This window comes from Oryzias latipes, chromosome 9 (assembly GCF_002234675.1).
Source record: "Oryzias latipes chromosome 9, ASM223467v1".
NCBI classification, from domain to species: domain Eukaryota; kingdom Metazoa; phylum Chordata; class Actinopteri; order Beloniformes; family Adrianichthyidae; genus Oryzias; species Oryzias latipes.
The window spans coordinates 14507220-14527904 of record NC_019867.2 but is presented as its reverse complement, the minus strand read 5'-3'; the positions used below and the strand labels follow the sequence as shown (position 1 = coordinate 14527904).

Below are 20685 nucleotides of genomic sequence, written 5' to 3'. Positions count from 1 at the left end.
ATGTGAAGTGGTTGAGTGCACACTCAGAGCTGTGACGCTTAAATGTAAATTTCAAACCCTTGAAGCAGGTGAACTGTGAGTGTGTGTGTTTGACCAGGTTGTGTGTGTGCCTGTTTTACAGATTACTTGAGAGGTTAACAAGGTGGCCAGTCAGTGCCAACTCAGTGCCAGGTTAAATATAAAATAAAATAAATTCAGAGTTGACACGTTCATTTTCATCTACCTTTTCAGCGAGTCTTCTCACTTCTGTCACATCTCAACCAAACATACTCAAAATAAATACTTTTTACTAAAGGGTCTGGCTCTGTGGAGCTGTCAAGGAGATCAAGGCTTTTGCAGAGTACAAACTCAGTTTAACCCACAATCTGAGCTTCTTCTCTTGGAGCAACAAAATATGATAACGAGACAATCAGCAATATATTGTTCACATTTCTTGGGATTTAAGAATAAATGTTCTTGCATTTTAGTCACTGGGAAACATTGGATCATAGTTTATTTGACTTTAACAAGCACCTTTACCCCAATCCTACTACATATTAGAAGGTTAAAAAAGGCACAGTTTTTTACTTTGTCCTTAACAGAATGAGTGTTCCTTTTAACATTCCCAAACTATTAAATATGTGAAAAAAAAGCTTTTAGTTCAGATGGTCTTTATCCTGAAAATGTCAAGTCTTTGTCGTTTTTCTCTAAAGAAACAAAAGATGCTTTGCCGTCTTTAACCGCGGGTCAGTTTCCACAGCTGATTGATTGGCTTCCGTTTGAAGCCAGAAAAGAAATCCAAGACCCAGTGCTGCACAGAACACAGGCTCAAATCAATCACAGAGTGAGTGCAGACTTCTACAGCAGAGCAAGCAAGCAGTTGACATTAACACAACAAAGCTCCTTATGGCTCCTCTGGACATGCATCACATAGTCATGCATCACATAACTTACAGGAGTGAATAGAGGTTTTATTGGTGACATACCAATGTCCACCTTTTGTCTTCTCTGCAGGATTTAGTGGCGATGTTCATAACAACAGTCTTAGTGATGTCTACAGCTAGGGGATCTGCTTAATATTTCTGACAAACATGGTCACACGGAGCAAGCTCCTGCTCTGGTTATGCCTGTTTTCTCCCTCTTTCTGCCTGATTTGTTTGTCTCCCTCCATCTCCTCGCCAGCTGCTCTCCGCTTTACGCAGTCTCGATTAAAAAAGCTGTCAGCACAGAGTCCACCATAGATCGCTGCATCAGAAAAGCTCAGAAGCTTGTCACCTCTCCTTCCCTCTGAGAGCAACGGCTTAGCGCAAGCTATTATACGTCCCTCTGTTTGACTGATTAACCACCTCTTTTCATTATTACAGATGCAGGTTCTGGCTTTAGAATGGCACAACTTTGATGGGATTACTTTGTTGTAAATTACATCAGGAGGCCAGCTCCTTTAAAACAAACAAATGCACTAATAAACCTGCCATGGATGTTTATGTAGTTATTCATATTCTCCTTTTCAACCTAAAGTAACCAGTTTATGGATTATCTCCAGGTTTCAATGGTTGCCCAGATGATTTACTATACAATTCAAAGTTGCAGTCGTTTGTGTGACTTCGTCAAATGTTGTGCTTTTGCCCATTAATTTGTCAAACTGACTTAAGAGGGCATGATATTCTTTCCTTTGGTACTCCTTCTTGTTGTTTATAACACACAATGACTTAGGAGGCCTGTCAAAGTACAATTTACCTGTCAGGTGTAAGATATTACTGGAAAAAGACCAGAATTGAAATTGCATCAAATATATGGGGTGTGCAAAAAGATATAAAAAATGTATTTTTTTCCCTCTCAGCTATTATTTCAGAAGACTTGTGAGTCTTAAATGGACAAACATTGCAAAGTAAAACCCAACGTATATAAATTTATACAGCTTTTCAATTATTAAAGGAACTTAGAGTGGTAGCTAGTGGACCCCTTCACACACCTACACACATCAACACCATCTGTGATTTCCCTTTAAGCCTCAATGTGTAAATAATGTGAAGCAATTGACTATTAAAAGCTATTGGAATACATTTTATTTAAAAAAAACACCAATGCAGCATTGTGGCTTGCCCACTTAATCTTGCTTTAAATGTCTTAATGCTTCTGCCAATAAACTGTTAACGCATATTACATTTAGTTTTAACATTTTTTATAGAAAGTTATAGGTGGAAAAAAATTTAAAAGTTAGAATATAGGAAACAAAATTCCATTCAGATTTGCAATATTGACTTTTCTGTTCCTGAAAGTTGGCTAATCAAATACTCTGTTTCTTTTGGAAAATACTTAGACAGACATGGTCTAAAAGCAAAACCTTAAGGCCCGTACACACCGGGACGAATTTCACGTGCGATATTCGCCGACGTTTAACGCCTTGTGACTAAACAAAGGGCACCAATGTGAGTGTGCGCACCGACGCGAAAAAACGCCACGCGTCAAAGCGTCACTTTTTAAAAAATCGCCTCGGGTTCGTTTTTTTGGTTTGACGCGCCGCGTCGAAAACTATACGACCAATGAGAATGGTGCTTTTGCACACGTGTCTGGAGCTTCTGAAGTTCCAGTAAAACACAACTTGGGGGCGCTCAAACACAAAACTGCCTTTCTGAGCACACATACCAGCGAAGAAGATAGACGCCAAGTAGCGTCTACACTGCCGCGAAGAAATAATGACGGACATTCTAAAATATCCCCGAACCAAGCACCAGTCGGAGCAACTGGTGCTTGAAATATTCATGTTTTCTTTGTATGATTCTGACAATCGCGTAAATACTTGCTCTCTTCTTCTGAGGGAAAAGCGACTTTAAGAAGCGTAAAGTTGCGCAGCGCCACTTTGTGTACAGGAGTATTTCTGTTTTACATTAAGCGCCATCTAATGTCAGGGAATGAAATTGCATGTTCGCTCGGCTCATTGTCAGCGAAAATCGCCTGGGTGTGAACACAAAAAACGTGGCGAAAAACGCTGGCGAATAACGCCTGGCGAATATTTGTCCCGGTGTGTACGGGCCTTTAGCATGTCATTATAGCAGTTGCACTCCCCACACACCCCTAGAATGACCCTTTTGCTGATTTGACACATTTAGGATGATTAATTCAGTTGAGATCCCAGATATCTAAGAAGTAGGAGGGGAATTAGGTCACAGGGGTTTGGAATATTGGGATTGGGTTTCTTGGCATTTATGGTGTACAATTTGTGTTTTTTTGGAAAGAGTAACACAACCACTCCTTGAATTTATCAGGATGCTCAAAAAGTATTACTTTTTCGTTCGTGACAAAAGATGATTCCGTTTCCATTAAGTTAAAGGGATGTACCAGATGTTGTAATTTCTGGAAAGACCACTAGAGGATGGTGTCAGAAAGGGGCAATTTCCTTTTTTCCACATATAAAGTCTCTTTTGGGAATCTCATTAAGATGGATGGAGTAACTTCTGGTTGGTATGCCAGTCAATCGGAATTTTATTCTTAGTCCAGTGGGTGACATCAGAGATTTTCTGTCCAGTGTATATGTGTCTCTACCAAACCTCCAAATGTCTACAAAGTTACAAAAAGAAAGACCACCATCTCTCATTAGTCAATTTTTCATAGAAACACAGCTCCATAACTTACACCTACTTTAACATTTTCCTGTGTTTGCTAATAACCTATATATGAATGTACACTTTGCTTGCAAGGTTCCTAAAGCAGACAATGTTTCACTCTAGGAATCACTTTTTGTAGTTTTTTTTTATTAAAGTATCTTGTGTATGCGACCCACCATTCATGGGAAATTTTTAGTTTTCCTTTCTTAAGGATCAAACAGGTTAAATAAATACTTCCAAATGAACATGGATGGGGGGAAGTGAGGGGGAACCACTCCATTTGAAAGAGGAAAAAGTAATTGTCTACTATTTTCTTTAAGTTTGTGAGTATTTGGGGTACAACTAAGTACAATAATGAGGTACAATTAGGAAAATGCTGATTAAATTGACCAAATAGTAGTAGAAAAATAAATGTATTTTATTAATTTGATTTTTGATCACACATTTTCTGATTTTTCTTTTTTTTTTTGTTTACATCCTTGCTAACCTTTACTGATATGCAACAACAGAGACATATCCAAATGAAAAAGCAGAAGAAGTTCAAAAACATACTGACTGAGCAAGAACGAAAAGTGCTGCAGGGCAGAAATGCCAGGAGAAAATATACACTAAAATGAAACTACAAGCCAAACAAAGACACTAGACTTGACAAAATGAGAGAGACAGCGGTCTTGGAAGTGAGAGACAACGATAAAGAATGTGAAAAAGGATATGCTGAGAGAATCAAAGCAAATAAGTCAAGGGTCCAGTAGGAAAATCAAATTGGTGTCTGTTATGACCCCCTTGTTTGACCCAGGTTGACTTTTGGGAATTTTTGAGTAGATGAAGCTCAATGGAAAACCTTGACTTTTATTGACCAAAGAAAATTTCAGTTTTCCCCTCTGGTATCTTAAAGAAAACAATGTTTTTTCTAAAAATAGACAACAAAAAAATCAACTATTTATGTGACTTTGGGCTACAGCATGTTGTGCATTAATAAATTATGTAACTTCAGCAGGTTTTTCTGCCAAATTATTCAAGCATCACTGACTGAGATTCAGGTATGTTTTTATTTGACTCAGCCTTTTTCCCTACCTTTAATTGAGAAGCAGCTCCATGCAGTCACATACTGTGAGTAATATCAATACGAATCAAGTTTTGCACTTATAACTATGAATGAAGGTAGATTGTTTATAATTAGCCTTTAAAATGGGAAGATACAGAAAACAGAGACTAAGCCACATGGGGCTCTTAACTTATTAATTGAATAGTCTAATTACTGTAACTAATTATTTTAAAAACAGAAGAGCTTCATTGTCCTGCAGCAATAATGTGCACAAAACATAGATGTATAGCGCAACTTTAAGAAAATTTAAATAAACTGGGCCTATTTTTAACTCTCTTTCTCTTCATCCACGAGGCTCCTCTACCTCCTACCTCCTCTACCTCTAGGCCTTCGTCCTGGTACCTTCAACCTCAGAATCCTTTTAACATCATAATCCTTGTTCCCTCCCTAAATGGGTCTAAACCACCTGGTTTTCCAGCTTTTAACTCCAAAACATCTAACAAGCTGTTTCTTTGATGTGTTCATTCCTGATATTATCCTTCCTTCTCGCACCCTAAAGAGACCTCCACAGGTCTGCCTCATGTCTCTTTCTCAGAGCCACTGTCTCTAAAGCAACAACATGGCTGCACACACCACACACAGGTCTTCTACACTTTGCCATTCATTCTTATTTACACACTTTTGCCATACCTGAAGTCATCCTCCACCCATTCCACCCTATTTGCAAATCTCTTAGGAAGTTTAAGTTAAGTTTCTTTTTCATCCCCCTGTAACATCATTGTTCTACTTGAGTCCCCCTCATTTACACACAAATACTTCGTCTTACTGCAGATGGCCTTCATTCTTCTCCTTTCTGCAAACCTACTACAGATCACACTGTCATCTGCAAACATCATGGCCCACAGAGATTCCTGTCTGACTTCATCTGAAGTTCTTCTGAGAACAAGAAGGGGCTCATAGCTGATCCTTGTTGCAGTCCCATTTTCATCTTAAATTCATCTGTCACACCTACAACACATCTCACCACTGTCTTACAGCTCTCATCCATGTCCTATACAACTTGTGCCCCCATAGTTCCTTTTATGAATCATGGCTCCTTTCTCTGCACCCTTGCATAGACTTTTTTACAAATACACAATGAAGCTCCCTCTGACCTTCTCTGTACTTTTCCAACAGCATTTTTAAAGCAAAATCTGAATTGGTTGTACTCTTTTTTTTGCCATGAAAAAATCAAGTCTACCCTCCCTCCCACTCTGGACCCCCTACCAGTTTGCATATCGGTCTAACCAATCGGCCGATGATGCCATCGGAGAGCATTCTGACCACATGCATCACCATGTGGTACGGAGCCTGAACCGCGTCCTGCCAGAAGACTCTGCAGCACATTGTAAAAACAGCTGAGAAGATCATCGGTGTCCCTCTCACTGGCCTCTCGGACATTTATCACTCCAGCCTCACCCACAAAGCCATCAGGATGGCAGGGGACCCCTCACACCCATCCCAGAGACATTTCCTCCTGCTGCCATCAGGGAGGAGACTGCAAAGTCTCCAGGCCAGAACCAGCAGGCTCAAAGACAGTTTCCTCCACCAGGCGATAAGGAAACTCGACTCCCTCCCTGTCCTCCCCCCTCTGCCCCCTCCACTCCGTGCTACAAACTCACACTGAAAATTCTCACACCTGTTCAGAACATCATCTTCACCAAGGACTGCCATCACTGACTCATCTACTTACTGTTCTTAGCACTGTTGTCACTTTAAACTGCCACTTTAACCACGTCATTGCTCCTTTGCACTGTTTAGATTACTGTTATTCTTCTTATTATTACTGTCATTTATGTATTTTGTTTTATTTATTATTTTATAAGCTGCTTGCACTGTGGGGTGAGAGGAAAGCAATTTCATCTGTGCTTTATGTCTTGTGTATGCAGCATACTTGACAATAAAGCTGACTTTGACTTTGGCCTTGAAACTATACTGTTACTCAAAAATGCTCGCATCTGACCTCGGAGTAGCTTCCAATACTCTTTCCCACAACTTTGTGTTACTGATCAGCTTTAGTCCTCTATAGTTTCCACAATTATTCATAGGTTTCTTGTTGTTAAAAACGGCAGCATTTTTTTATTTTAACTTTTTACATAGATTATCTTCTTAAGATTAATTTTACTTAGCTTAACTATTAGAAGTACACCAATCAATCTTTCATGTGAAATCAGTCTTATCCACCAATCTTATCTGCCTCCACAAAGGCCAACCTCTGCTGTGAGGGATGGCAGATCAGGTCATGTCTCTCTGTAGTCAGTCAGTTTCAGGTAATGATAAAGATCATTTTGTTGGTTTGGCAGACTGTGCAGTAAAGAAAAAGAGCAAAGAATCCCAATTTGCTATTCATACAAAGCCAAATAAAGTCAGGGAGGGGCCACACCAATAAATTTAGTACTGTGAATCTTTTAGTAGTACTCTTTGTCTTATTAATGTCACCCATAAGTGCCAGTCTGTAGTAAACACTAATCTTTAAGGACCCATCACCTTTTCCATACACTAAACGATAGAAGCGCATCTTTAATAATAAGTCCCGAAATATTCGTCTGTTGTTGTGGCCTTCATTTTCTGGCATATAAATATAATACATTTTATTTGATTTGTTGAAAAAGAAAAAGTGTAATTAAACTTAGAGGTTTGTGATCTTAGGAGCAGCTCTCTGTGGACATTTTTCCCTCTGAGTCCTCTTCAGAAATGTTATCATCTGAGTTACAGTTTTTATTTTTTTTCACCGATATGCTTCCATGAGAAGTTCTTAGATATATGGAACCCAAGCAACTTAACACACTGCACCCTCGCCACACATTCTGTGTCAATGAAGAATGTTGGGGAAGACTCGATTAAAAGCTGAGAAGAAATTATTTCTATGCAAACTGATGGTGGTCACTGAAGGCTGGAAGGGTTGCATGGAGGTAATAAATGGAGGTGATTTTTAAGGCCCTCATTATTTCTGGTAATAGTGGGATGGATAATTCTTTAGTCCTTTTTTTTAATGGTAATGATTATTGCTGACTGTAAACAGCGTGGTATAATGGACTGATCCAGGTAAATATTGAAGATCACTGTGACTTCCTTGGCAAGCTAGTCAGCAAAAATCTTGAGATTTTTGTTGGGTACTTCATCAGGTCTGCCTTCCTGAGATTGGCAGTTCGGAGTGCCCCCCCCCACACACACACACACTTCTTTGTTTCACACCCTGTCTTTGCAGCACCAGAGATGGATGGGCAAATCTACCAAACAAGTGGATCAACTCCTCTGCCAGTGAACTGTCAGTGAATTTAGTGATGCTTGCCCTTGTAACTTGTTATTAATTCCAGTCATTGCCACAACTTAGCATGCTCATTGTGTATAAGATAAACATCAAGTCTCGCCTCGTTGGTCTTTCTTGGTTCCCAGTATTCTTTTTTTATTGCAGCTTGTACTGCACTGCATTAAATCTAGTCCCTGATCTGAAGGATGTGTTGTGGCTCCTGTCGGACGTCTATGGTCATTTATTGGTTTTGGTTTAAAAATGCCTTAATAATTATGATGACATAGACATTGTCAGCACAAGAACTGATGATGAATAATGAAGTGTAGGTAAATGTGTCTAGAAACTAGATAATCAATGTTAAATTAGTTCTAATCAGTATTACCAAAAGAGTGGAGCATTGGTTCTGCTGGACTAGTTCCAACAGATGTCATGGATGCTTATCTTGTTTTGCTAAGGGGGCAGTAAGCTGGAAATGGAATAGAGACAGGTTATCTGACTGTCCAAAGACAAGGGAAACAGCCCTCTAGGCTTCCTGGATGTTAGAGTAAAAACCTCTTTATGGTGTTTCGTCCTCTTGTTGCACAGTTTGCTATGTTTGGCAGAATAGTTTTTTTGCTTTGTTTAGGTCGGCTCTCTGTTGTTTACCAATGAGAGTTGGCAAAAATCCCATTGTCTTTGATGTTTGTATTAGGAGAGATGCAAAATATGGTCACAGTAACAACAGTCAACTCTTGGGGTGGACAAAAGAGTCTGCATAAAACCAAGAATGCCTTCAGTTCAGAATTGCAATGCTGAGCAATAATCTTGCTGTTTGCACACCAGTCATTGTGCATATAAATGCAGAGGCCCCTTCCTTCCCTCTTTCCCAACAAGCTGGTTCTGTCCTGCCTGTTGCAGGTGTTTCCTGCTAGCTGAGGGGCAGTTTTGGGATTCATCAGGTGAAGCGATCTCTCAGTGAGGATCATCAGAGAATAGTTTGTGACAAAACGGTTTCTGCGGAATAAAAGTTCGAGTGAATCATTCTTATTTATGATGGATCTTGTGTTAGACAGAAAGAGAATGAGGAGTGGTCATGACTGGTCATTCAATACTGGTGCCGCCATCATACAAGCCAGACATTTAGTAGTTTTTATATAAAGGAAACATCAATTTCAATGGCAGAAATGGTAGAAAAATCAATTTCTTAATACTTTTTAAGACTTCTACATTTGGATGTCTGCTTCTCAAAACCAAAATACAGAGATGTGACCTTGAGAACCACAGTGGGAAGAAAACACTCATTACTAAAAAGGTGACAGTTGCATGGAAAAATACAAGGTTGTGTCCACATTTTTTCATTTTTCTAAAACTATACATACAACAGAAGCTGTATGCTGGAGGCAATGGTTCAAACTTAATACGTTATATCACTTTGTTTACTGTCAATAAGTGGAATATGAAATACTCTAAAGGATTTTAGAACAAACCTAAAATCTGTCTTTCTAATATTAGTGGTTTGGGTGAAATCAAACCTTCTTGAATGGATACAAACCCGAAACAGATGAAAAAACAGAATGACAAATTTCATGTTAAACTTTTCTTTAAAATGAAATGGACTTATATGCCAAAGACTGCTACTCACTTTAGCTTTGATTAGCAGTAGTCTTATCTTAAGCATCTTAAAATTGACATATGGCTGTAGATAATGGTGCTCCACTGCACCCAGCTCTTTCCTTTCACTGTCAGAGTAAGGCTCCCAGAGGGGACAGATTCAGTGATTTTTAGATGATGCCTTTGGCCACCCTCTATGCTACAGAAATCAGCAATAACGGAGAGCCAGGCTCCTCCAGTTCTCTTCTCATATTTAGTATTGCCTGCCAACAGTCAAGCAGAGTTTTATAGACTCTCTAGGTGTACATTTGAGCCAAATCTTTTCCCTTTAAATACACTTAGCAAAATACAACCTGTGCACTATGAACTTTGAATTTGTGGAGTTTTTCTGTTTAGATAGGGCTGCTTGAGTGAATAATTGTCTCTGTTTTATTAATAGAGATAAAAACAGTGCACTGCAACAGGGTAAATGTGTTGCCTGAGATCTAGTAAATGAAAAGATGAAGGATACAGTCCATTATTACTGTCTTTTTCTTTTCTCTTGGTTCACAGGCCCTTGTCATCCAAACCCCTGCCACAACAGAGGAATGTGTGAGATCAGCGAGACCTACAGAGGCGATACATTCATTGGTTACGTGTGCAAGTGTCCGCCAGGCTTCAGTGGAGTTCACTGCCAGCGCAGTAAGTGGGCTGTCTTTTTACTTTTTTGGAATGTTGAAACTTTATATCACAGGGATTTACATATTATTTATTTTCGTTCAACAAAAGCTTGCAAAGCTTCAATTCATCAGGATTTTTTGGGAAAAGCGGAATGAAGTGTGACTGGGTTGTTGTTTAAGGTTGGAGATATTTTCTTGTTATGGCAGCAGTGGTTGTTTAGTAGTAAGAGGAAAATCGGAGCATACCTACAGCTTCCTAATAAAGGTTTGTGTCAGAGGACTTTTGCTGTCCGCGAGATTTACAAGCACGTTAGATCGGGAACATCACTGTCACAGCCAATGCATTTAATTCTTTTAAAACATTTTGCTGAAGCCTTTTAAAGGGGATGCCCCTGAACCTGAGAGCAAGGTCAAACTGTACTATAAACATGGGTGTCAAAGCCATTACCTTTAGTTGTTAAATGACTGACATATTAATGTATCCAAAGTACAATTTCAAGCTATCTTGGCATTTTCTGACCTCAGTGTTAGTTAGGAAAAAAAAAAGACTTATACTTTAACTTGCTCTGCAACTTTTTTTGTACTTTCAATATTTACTGCCAGTATATTAAAGGCAAAGATGATGACTTATGTGAAATAAAAAGGTCATGTAGCAGCTGGAAGCTGCATTGGCAGCTCTACATTATAAATAAACATGCAGCATCAAAAGCACATACATACTGGGATTTTAAAATTGCATTTGGCTTTGTCTGGCTGCAATAAATCTTGCAAAATCTTTTTGAGTGGGATATGGAGAATAAGGAGTGGTAAGTTCAGAGCATCACATTAACCAGCACAGCATAGCTGTCCTTCATTTCCAATGATCTTGTAAGTAATGGATTTAATCTATGAGGTGCAGAATGTGAGAGATATCTGTGCTGGTTTAATGGGAAACAAGAGGCATGGAGGGAAAAGGGCACATCAGGATTTGAGCGCTTATCAGAAAGCATGACATTCAATTCTGCCTCCAAAAATAGAAGAAAAAGAAGAGGTGTGTACCTCAGACAGGTAGGTGTCAGTCATTCATTAGGCTGCTTCCGCATCACCTTTGTGTTTTCTATTCTATTAAAAAGCATGCAATATTAAAGGAAGTGAAGCTATATACCAAATCAGTTGTATTTCATTTGATTTGTTTACAGTCAGAATTGCAAAAAATTGGTTAGCATTGTCATATTTCCTATTAAACCCACAGGGGGGTTGAGAAACGGATTTGATATGGCCTGAAAACTGACTGATGTCTCCCGGTTCTATTTGCGGTCATTACCACTGGAGTGGAAGCAAATTTATGCAAAGACATTAGTAAATCTGCGCCTGGATAATTCCTGAAATTAAATTATAAAGGTGGATGAATAATTGTTCCAACTGGGTGACAGCTTAGCTGGTTTTGTTGTTGTACGGTTTTGGCTCTAAATGAATGATAGGCTTAATGAAATGGATAAAAGTGTTCAAAGCATGAGCTAGGAGCGACAGGTTTTTAGTGAGTAATCTCAATGAAATGCCCGTGTTATTGTAATGAATATCCGTTTAATGGGCAGACAAGTGCTGCATGTGTCATTTATTTTCATATTTTTTAATATTTTTATATTAGAGCATTTAGCCTCTCTTGGTAGCTTTTATCAGGATCCCACAGGTGAGGATTACTTGTGATTGACTAAGTTAAAACTGCATTCTACTCAACACTTCCCAGAATTTTTATGATAATTTTTAGTGGTGAAAACATTTTTAAGCATCTGCTTGTTTGCATTTTTGTTGACTATTTGGGCATGTGCTGAGAAAAAAAAAGGCATTTCTCCCACTGGTTTTAACGGCGTTATTTAAAGCCTACATAGAAAGCATTCAATTGAATTTGTTTGGAAAGGCGCCTAACCTTAATTAATCAAAAGCTGTTGATTTTGGACCTTTTTATTGGGATATTGGTGTTTTAATGTAAGATTTTAATCAAAATAATTTTTTTTTTCATGCACTAAAGGTGGATTGTAATTTCCCTCACAAGTTTTGCTATTTTATTCATGTATTGGTCTACAGGAGCCTGTGAAAATAGTCTTGCCAGTTAAGACTTTGTAATTTTTAACTCACACATTAAACAATTCCTTTTCCCTCATCCAAAAAAAAAAAAAATCCATCTCTCTAGTTTTCTCTCTGAAGTGCAAACTTATAAATAAAGGAAGTAGGGAGAAAAAAAAAAACTAGGAATGTATGTTCTATTCAGTAGGAGCTCTAAGAAAACACAGAAATATGCCTTTTTAAATTTCATCTTTGTTTTCCGCACACTCTGGGATAAACTGATGACCTGTCCGAAGTCTATCAAGTCCTACCCTGAAACACCTGGTATAGCCTTTAACAGCCATGTTTTAAAAAAAGAAGGTTAAAACAATTGAATTAGTTAGATGATTGGCTTAAGATTTTTAAATAACGAGGTAATTTCACTAATTGTTTGAATGCTGTACAGCCGTCGTTTTTTGCCGCTTAACTCCTTCTACAATTTTTCACCTATTTTAACCATTTAACCTTTTAAAATGATCAGCTCTTTCGGCTTATTCCTGCTATGACTTTTGGTTTTTCAAATCCGTTAACTTTTTAAGATATTCCAGGATTTCCAGTATTTTTTGCTCCATTAAAATACATAGGGAAGTCTTGGTGCATGAGGTCGCCGGTTCAAGACCAGGCTCGGACATTTCAAATTTTTTAACCATTCAACTATTAAAATGTTCAGCTCCTTCAGTTTATTCGTGCTATGACTTTTGGTTTTTGAAATTCTTTAACCTTAAAAAGATATTCCAGGATTTTCAGGATTTTTGCCTACATTGAAATACATAAGGAATCCTTGCGCTTAACTCCTACAATTTTTCACCTACTTTAATCATTCAACCATTAAAAGGTTCAGCTCGTTCAGCTTATTCCTGCCTGGATGTTTTGCTCCATTGAAATACATGGAGAATCCTTGAAAGCCTTTGCTTCTTTCAACCATTATAACTTCAACATACTTTTAGCTAGAGACACCATTCAAACGTTAAAATGCTCACAAGGCTTTGGACTTCAACATTAGTTTTGAAATCATTGTGGGATGGCAACACAACCTATGGTTTAGCGGCCATTTTGTGCAAAAACAAGAGGCTAAGTCTATTTTAACCATTCAACTACTAACATGTTCAGCTCTTTCAGCTTATTTCAGCTATGACTTTTGGTTTTTCAAATATTTGAACTTTTCTAGATATTCCAGTATTTTCCAAGATTTTTGCTCAATTGGGCACACCTTGAAAACCTTTGCTTCTTTCAAGCATTATAGCTTTAACATACTTTTAGCTAGAGACACCGTTTAAACATTGAAATCCTCACAATGATTTGGACTTCAACATAAGTTTTGAAATCATTATGGGATGGTGACACGATCTACAGTTTGGCATTTTGAATTTTCTGCGCTTCTACCATTTCTTCAGCAAATTCAGCTATCGTTCAGCAGTACAGTATTTTCTTCAGGAAATGCAGCTCCTTCTAGTTACTGATTTTGTTTTTTGACAATGCTGTTACTAAGTAGTAAACATGGTGTGTTACCATGAATTGAATTAATAAACTGTGCAACCAAATGCAGCACGTATCAGAAGGGGAAACTGTGTGGTCAACAATGGGATAAATGACTGTATTTGGCTAAGGCAGTGTCATGTTTCATGTTAGCCAATCAGAAGCAACATTATGTTACAAATAGCCAGAACAGTCGTCCCCCACACACACAAATACTGAACAGGAAGAAAAAGCTGTAAAAACCCCGAGTCCAGTACAGCCTGATAGAAAGCTGCCATTTAGCCTTAGTGGAGATATAAGTACTAACTCCAGTCTGAGGTTGTGGGAGTTTGATATATTAATTAGCTACAGTCACTGCAAGAATATTTCATATAATATTGAACAGTAAACTTTTGTAAGGAAATAAATACAGATGTGTGGCAGATTATTTTTCTGAGATTGTAAATTTGATTTATATAATTTCAATCAGTTAAATGAACTTTGTTATGTAACTGTTTTTATTTGTTTCCTACGATCAAAATACTTGGCATTACAGTTTGTTTTGTTTCCCAGATGTCTGGGGTTGTTAGAGATTGAATTACCTTATAAAAACTCTAAAGCACTATAAAGCACACTTTATAAACTTTAACTGTTTACTTAAAAAGATACTATTTGAATAATCTAAGCGTATCCATTCATCTTCTAAACCTGTTTTTGTCCCCTGTCCAGGGTCACAGGGCTGCTGGAGCCTATCCCGGCCACTCGTGGACAGGTTATACCCTGGACTGGTTGCCAGTCTGTCGCAGGGTCACAATCAAAATCAAAATCACAGATCCTCCCCCCGATATTTTTTTTACTTTTTTAAATTCATAAATGCCATCTGAACCCATTTTTTTATTTAAAAAAAAAATCTAATAAAGTTTCACAGCTTATTGATCAGCAGTAGTTCTTAAGGGATTCGCTTGTAGTTGTTTTTTTTTTCCTTTTTCATAAAATTCTACACATCAATTCCTCTTCAAGTAACCAGACATCAGAAATCCATCACATTGAAGGTTAATAATCAATTTTACATGAAGTAGAATTCTATTATGTTCGGTATTCTTCCTGTATTTTGGAATCTTTTTTTCATCCAGATTTATGTTTAAGTCTAGAAACTGTACTTTACAGGGCTCTAATGGGAAATAAGACTGGGGCTGACTTTTTAGTGTTGCTCTTAATATTTCCTCGGTCTGTCAGCGCCAAATCCAATTTCACACCTTTAAACATTATCCTAAATACACGCACTGCACATCCTACTTGTAAGATTGGTTTTATGAAGCGCAGTGAGGAATTAGGTCACACTTGGACAATGAGGAGAGATGCAGTCTATTTTACAGCCATTTAATGGGAAGACCCTTCGCATACCTATTTAATGTCAATGTTGATTCTTTTCAAAGTTCAGCTCCTTGCAAGGCAGATGTCCTACAATATCTGCTGTAACAACAGCAGCAGAGATGCAATACACACATTATTATTTTTTTTATTTCACTCAGTTCATGTACAAACATGAAAAATCCTAGATCTTACCACACAAAAATATTCAACAAATTTGACCAATTCACAATCATACTTAAAATAATAATAATAAAAATAAATAAATAGAAACACTTGTCCTAATCTATTACATTAAGATGGTGTGAAGTCGTGTTCATGTGCTGGCAGGAGAACAAGTGTGGTTGTATTGGGCTAGTAGCCAAACGAGTAATGAGTTGTCAGAGTGGGAAGATTGGGAATGATTGCGTTACACGTCATGTGGTTGCTGATCATTTTAGGACACACATTTTCATGTCCATCAAGGAAGATTGTAGTATAAAAAAAGTTGAAAGCTATTTAGTTTCCTGGCTGGCACTTAGATGCAGTTCTTCAATAAGAAACGGACCAATGCATAGGCTCAGATTTACAATGGAAACCAGTTATGATCCCTCATTTTGCTCTGTCAGACTCAAGCAGCAAAAAGGATTCAGCTGTAGAAAAAACAAAGCAACCAAAAAACAAAAAAAAACCTTTTCGATGACTGCCATTTACTTTTTAATTTGATTTTTGAGCTTTTCTCCCAGAAGTCCCTTTTGAAGATAATTCTGTCTTGCTCGGTGATCAATATGTGGTGGAACACATCAGCTTGGCACAATTGATTAAGGCTAAATGCAGGATGTGTGAAAGGATTTTTTTTTTCCTAATGTGTTCTCTGCTTTTGATCCCATATTGACAGAGGCCATCATGCTGTATACATATCTGCTGCTTGGCGTAACATAATTGGACACCGTTTCTGACTGTGGCCTGGTGGTAAATGCCATAAACCTGCTGCAATTTGCATTTCATTGAGGGAAGTAGGAGAATGACTTTCATCAGCCAAACAGAAGGATGAGGACATGTGTTAATGCCCTGTTTAGAAGTGCATTAGTCACCTGTTTAGTTTATGCTTCCCTTGGTGAGAAGTTAACCAAAGGTAATTTCATTCTTCCTTTTTCCTTTGGAACTTTTATTCATTTTTAGCGCTACATTTTCATTCCATGGAACTTTAATGGAAATAAAAAAATACATTTGGAGCTCTGACCTTTTTTAATTGAATTTCTTCTTTCGGTACTACATTTACTACTTAAAAGAAGATAGAGCACGCATTAGCACTCCATTTGACTGCAAGAAAGCACTCTCCTTGTCACATACAACGCAGTTCTTTCCGGTGAACGCCCACCACTTCTCCCTGTCTCCTTGTCTAGTGTGTCAACTGGCTCCCCTGCACTTTTTCCAGCAAAAACATCCCAATCTGAAATCTGCCACTGCATCATTGCAGGCAGTTCTGTTCACTAACTGCACATCCACAGTATTTTGTGATGGAAAAGGGTGGAAAAAATGTGTGACTTGGCACACCTTTCACTCCCCCCTGTGTAGGGTATGATCAGAATCCAGCAGGTGAGGGGGGAGAGAGCATGGCGGTCTCCCCCCTGCACGACTGAAGCAGCTGTTATTTCCCCCTGACTGTGAGCTTGTTTAAGTCACTTCAGCAAAAAATCACGCCGGAGCATGAAGGCCCGTCTTCTACTCCTGCTGCTCCTGTTTTTAAATGTTAATAGCCTTTCACTCAGGATTAAAAAATAATGAAAGACCTTAAATCATTGCAACCATCAACTTTTTTTTCAGCATTTTGCACCTCATCACAAATGTCACAGATAACTTACAGAATTTTAAAGCAAGCAAAAAAAAAAAAAGGTTTTATTCTTGGAGCTAGGCTTTCCTGTTCTCACTGAGCTAGTAAATAGCTCTATAATTCCAGCAAATGATCATGCGAATAGTCACTGTGCCCGCAGAATGAGTGACAGTCAGAGTGCTGTTGCTGTTTATTAAGCAGCTCCAGGGGTAAGTTGCTCATTTCTATCTCCTGGATCACATAAGTGGGACGGGTAAATTTTGTTCAGGGGCAAATTTTCACTTGAATTTAAAAAGCCTTCCGTTTTGGGGAAGATTACGCTAAATGGATTAAGATAGATTTATATACAAGCTGAGTTGGTAAAAAGTTGTTCGGGGAAAACCCAGTAAACAGGCAGAAGAGTCACTTTTATCCATTGAAACTGAATCAATTTCCAAAATAAACAGCAGCCCTGCTTTAGTTATAGTGCCTGAGGTCTGTACTTGTAGATTTAAACATGTCCCATTCCAAAGCCACTGAGCTGCGGGAGTTGGAAGATTTTGCTGAAATTATTTTAATCTGCATACCAGTCCTATTTCAGTGTGCATAAATTAGCATGAAAAAAACTTTTAGGAGCAGTTTCGTCACTCAGAACAACTTGCTCCTTAGCACACATGTGCCGGTGGAGCTTGCAATTGAACCCACATGAGCAATATTTCTCTTGCTTTTCAAAACAGTGTTATGGTTTTGGATGGATAAACAGTCCTAGTGCAGAGTTTATCTTGGCAATATTTAGCAAAAACTCTCAATATTTTGCGAACAGTGGCTGCTTTCCATATTGCTTTGCTGACGAGTTATGTGGTGAACATTTCCAGACACAATCTAACCGTTTCATCCACAAGCTCACAGCCCACCCACTGTTCACAGTCTGTGGCAAGACAGTTGCATTTACAAGAAGAGAGGAAGTGCACACAGTCCTGCGGGAGGGGTCTACTGGCCACCAAACATCCAAAGAATCGACCACAAGTGAACGGCCAGACCGACAGACGCAGATGATTACCAACTACGACAACCAAACATCCAAAGAATTGACCACAAGTGAACAGCCAGACCGACAGATGCAGATGATTACCAACTACGACAAGAGACGAGGACAGTGTCTGCAGAATACACACAAATAAAAGGGGATGTGCCTTTAGGTCAACCTTTCATTCTTTTGTTTTTTATTTTAGCTTGCTGCACATTGGGTTTATGATTCTCCAAATAGTCCTAGACTTGTTTCAGTGGATCAGCCAAACTCTTTATACTGTTTGTGTCAGGAAACACAAATTTTCCAATGTTGCTTAGATGACACAATACCAATCATGAATTATCTTTAACCTATTAACTCTGTTTGGATTATGGGGGTGTGAAAGGAATTCCAGCTGTTATCGGATGTGGAATGAAATACACCAAAAACTGGTCAGGAGTTTGTCATAGACCCTTATTTTATCCCCACATATGTTTGTGATACAGTAATCTGATGGAACGTTAAACTAAAGGTCAGGATGAGTTCAAATATAGAATGAAACACACCCTCACATGTAAACAGCACACACACACAGAGTGTTTGTGTGCTGTTTACATGTGAGGCTATTTAAAGGAGAGCCTCATACTCGGTGGCTGCCACAGTCGTTTTCAGTGACTCAGATTCTCTTGGGTTTTTGTAAAATAGTCTTACCAAGCAGATGTGTTATGTTTACATAAAGTAACAAGCATCACTTGACAGATGCTTAATTATATCCATTGTTGAGGTGGTGAAGGCTCGCTTGGTGCATTGCTCTGCAAATGGGAGTACATTCAGCTCTGGCGGAGGCTTTAGTCCAGTGCGTTGGAGGGAAAACCTACCTGTCTACGGTTGAGAGGACACTGACATTCACATTGCAAATGTTGCATTGTTGCCTTATGCTGTATTCACGCCGGAGACGATTTGAACCCCTGTGTTGCAATTTAGGCATCGGGCGCGACGACTTAGCTTTGGGCATGTGGCGTTTTCAGTGACTCGATCAAAGGGTCGAAAAATTAATCCAACATGGCTGTGTGATAAGAGAATTTTCGTCCTGAACTTCCATCCATTTTCTTAACCTGCTAGAGCCGCGGGATTGCCCAAGGCAGTCCCAGTTACCACGTGGCGAAGGCGGGATACACCCCGGACAAGTTGCCAGCATGTACCCCGCCATCGCCCAACAGTAACCCAAACACTCTCAGGCAACTCAGCGTAGCAAGTGAGTGAGCAAGGAAGGATAATCGAGGTTCACTACTCGGACCCTGAGTAGCGGCGCTCGCTATACTGGGTGGTTGGCTGCCCGACAGATGGAGAGCGGGTGCCGTTAGAGCAACTGTGACCGCTTCAGTAACACCAGCGTTGCCAAAAACCTAATGATAAAGTCGGTTCTCCCCACAAAAGGAAGCATCAATATGCAGCTGAGCGAAAGCCCAATCTAAATAAACAGTTGATAAATGTACTTTTTTTGTGAATTTTTTCTGTTGGATTGCCAAAAACATTTCCTTGATACACAACTTGTATACATTTGTAAAAAGCTTGGCAGTACAAATCTAACAAGTAATTGGGACAATGGATCATATAATGCCACAATTTATTTTCCAATAACTCTCAGGAAATAATAGGTACATCTACTGCTTTGGATGCCAAGTACTCAATAATGTAACAGCTATCGGCAAAATCATTAGAAACTGCAGAGCTCCAGATTTAACAAAATAGCACTAAAATGCACTATGCCATCAAAGAAACCCTTAAGCTTTACGTTAAGACCACTTTTCTAAACATCTAAATACATATGTGAAATGAATTACTTGGAAAAATGACATCATGGTCCTGGAGAGTACTCTCTATCAAAAACATTAAAAATAAATGATAAAACTGGTTAGAATATAGCAGCTGTAACGTGGTTCCATTTCCATCTTGTTGGATTAAAAAGGATTTGATTGTTTTTTAATCAAGAGGAACCTCCTGTCTCCTCCCATTCCTATTCAAGCCAAAAAAGATGTTTCCAGTCAGACGCCATAACGTTCAAGATTTTGGAATGGTGATTTAATCACAAGTGGCCATTCGGAGCCCAATGTCTTTCCTGTGTCAACAACATGCTGAGAAATATGTGCATCTTGTTGTTTACTGACTTTTTAATGTCAGCTATCATGTTACAGAGAGAGTACTCTCCAGGACCATGTTGTGTCATTTTTCCAAGTAATTAATTTCACATATGTATTTAGATGTTTAGAAAAGTGGTCTTAACGTAAAACTTAAGGGTTTCTTTGATTCATTTTAGTGCTATTTTGCTAAATCTGGAGTTTTGCAGTTCTAATGATTTTGCCGATAGCTGTTACATTATCGAGTACTTGGCATCCACAGCAGTAGATGTACCTATTATTTCCTGAGAGGTATTGGAAAATAAATTGTGGCATAAGATGCTCCACTGTCTCAATTAGTATACTTGTTGGATTTGTACTCGCTAGCTCTTTACAAATGTATACAAGTTGTGTATCAAGGAAATGTTTTTGGCAATCCAATAGAAAAAGTACCAAAAAAAAGTACATTTATAAACTGTTTATTTAGATTGGGCTGTGGCTCAGCTGCAAATTGATGCTTCCTTTGGTGGAGAAAACCGACTTTATCATTAGGTTTTTGGCATCGCTAGCGTTATTTCATTTCCCTCCTGGTGCACTTTCTTAAAGGTTAACAGCATTCACCTCTTCGTGTAATGTCTCTTGAGCGCTTTTACTAGTGAAATCGGTAAAGTGATAAAAAGATTGTGGCA

General features: G+C 38.6%; 1 protein-coding gene across 3 annotated transcripts in view; it reads left to right on the top strand.

Moving 5' to 3' along the window:
• edil3 (EGF like repeats and discoidin domains 3) overlaps window positions 1-20685 on the top strand; it is a 130896-nt gene that overhangs the window by 25475 nt on the left and 84736 nt on the right. For all 3 annotated transcript variants that reach the window (XM_011479264.3, XM_011479263.3, XM_011479262.3), the window contains one exon: window positions 10064-10192. In XM_011479264.3, the coding sequence (XP_011477566.1) occupies window positions 10064-10192 (129 nt within the window). The remainder of the gene's footprint in view (window positions 1-10063; window positions 10193-20685) is intronic.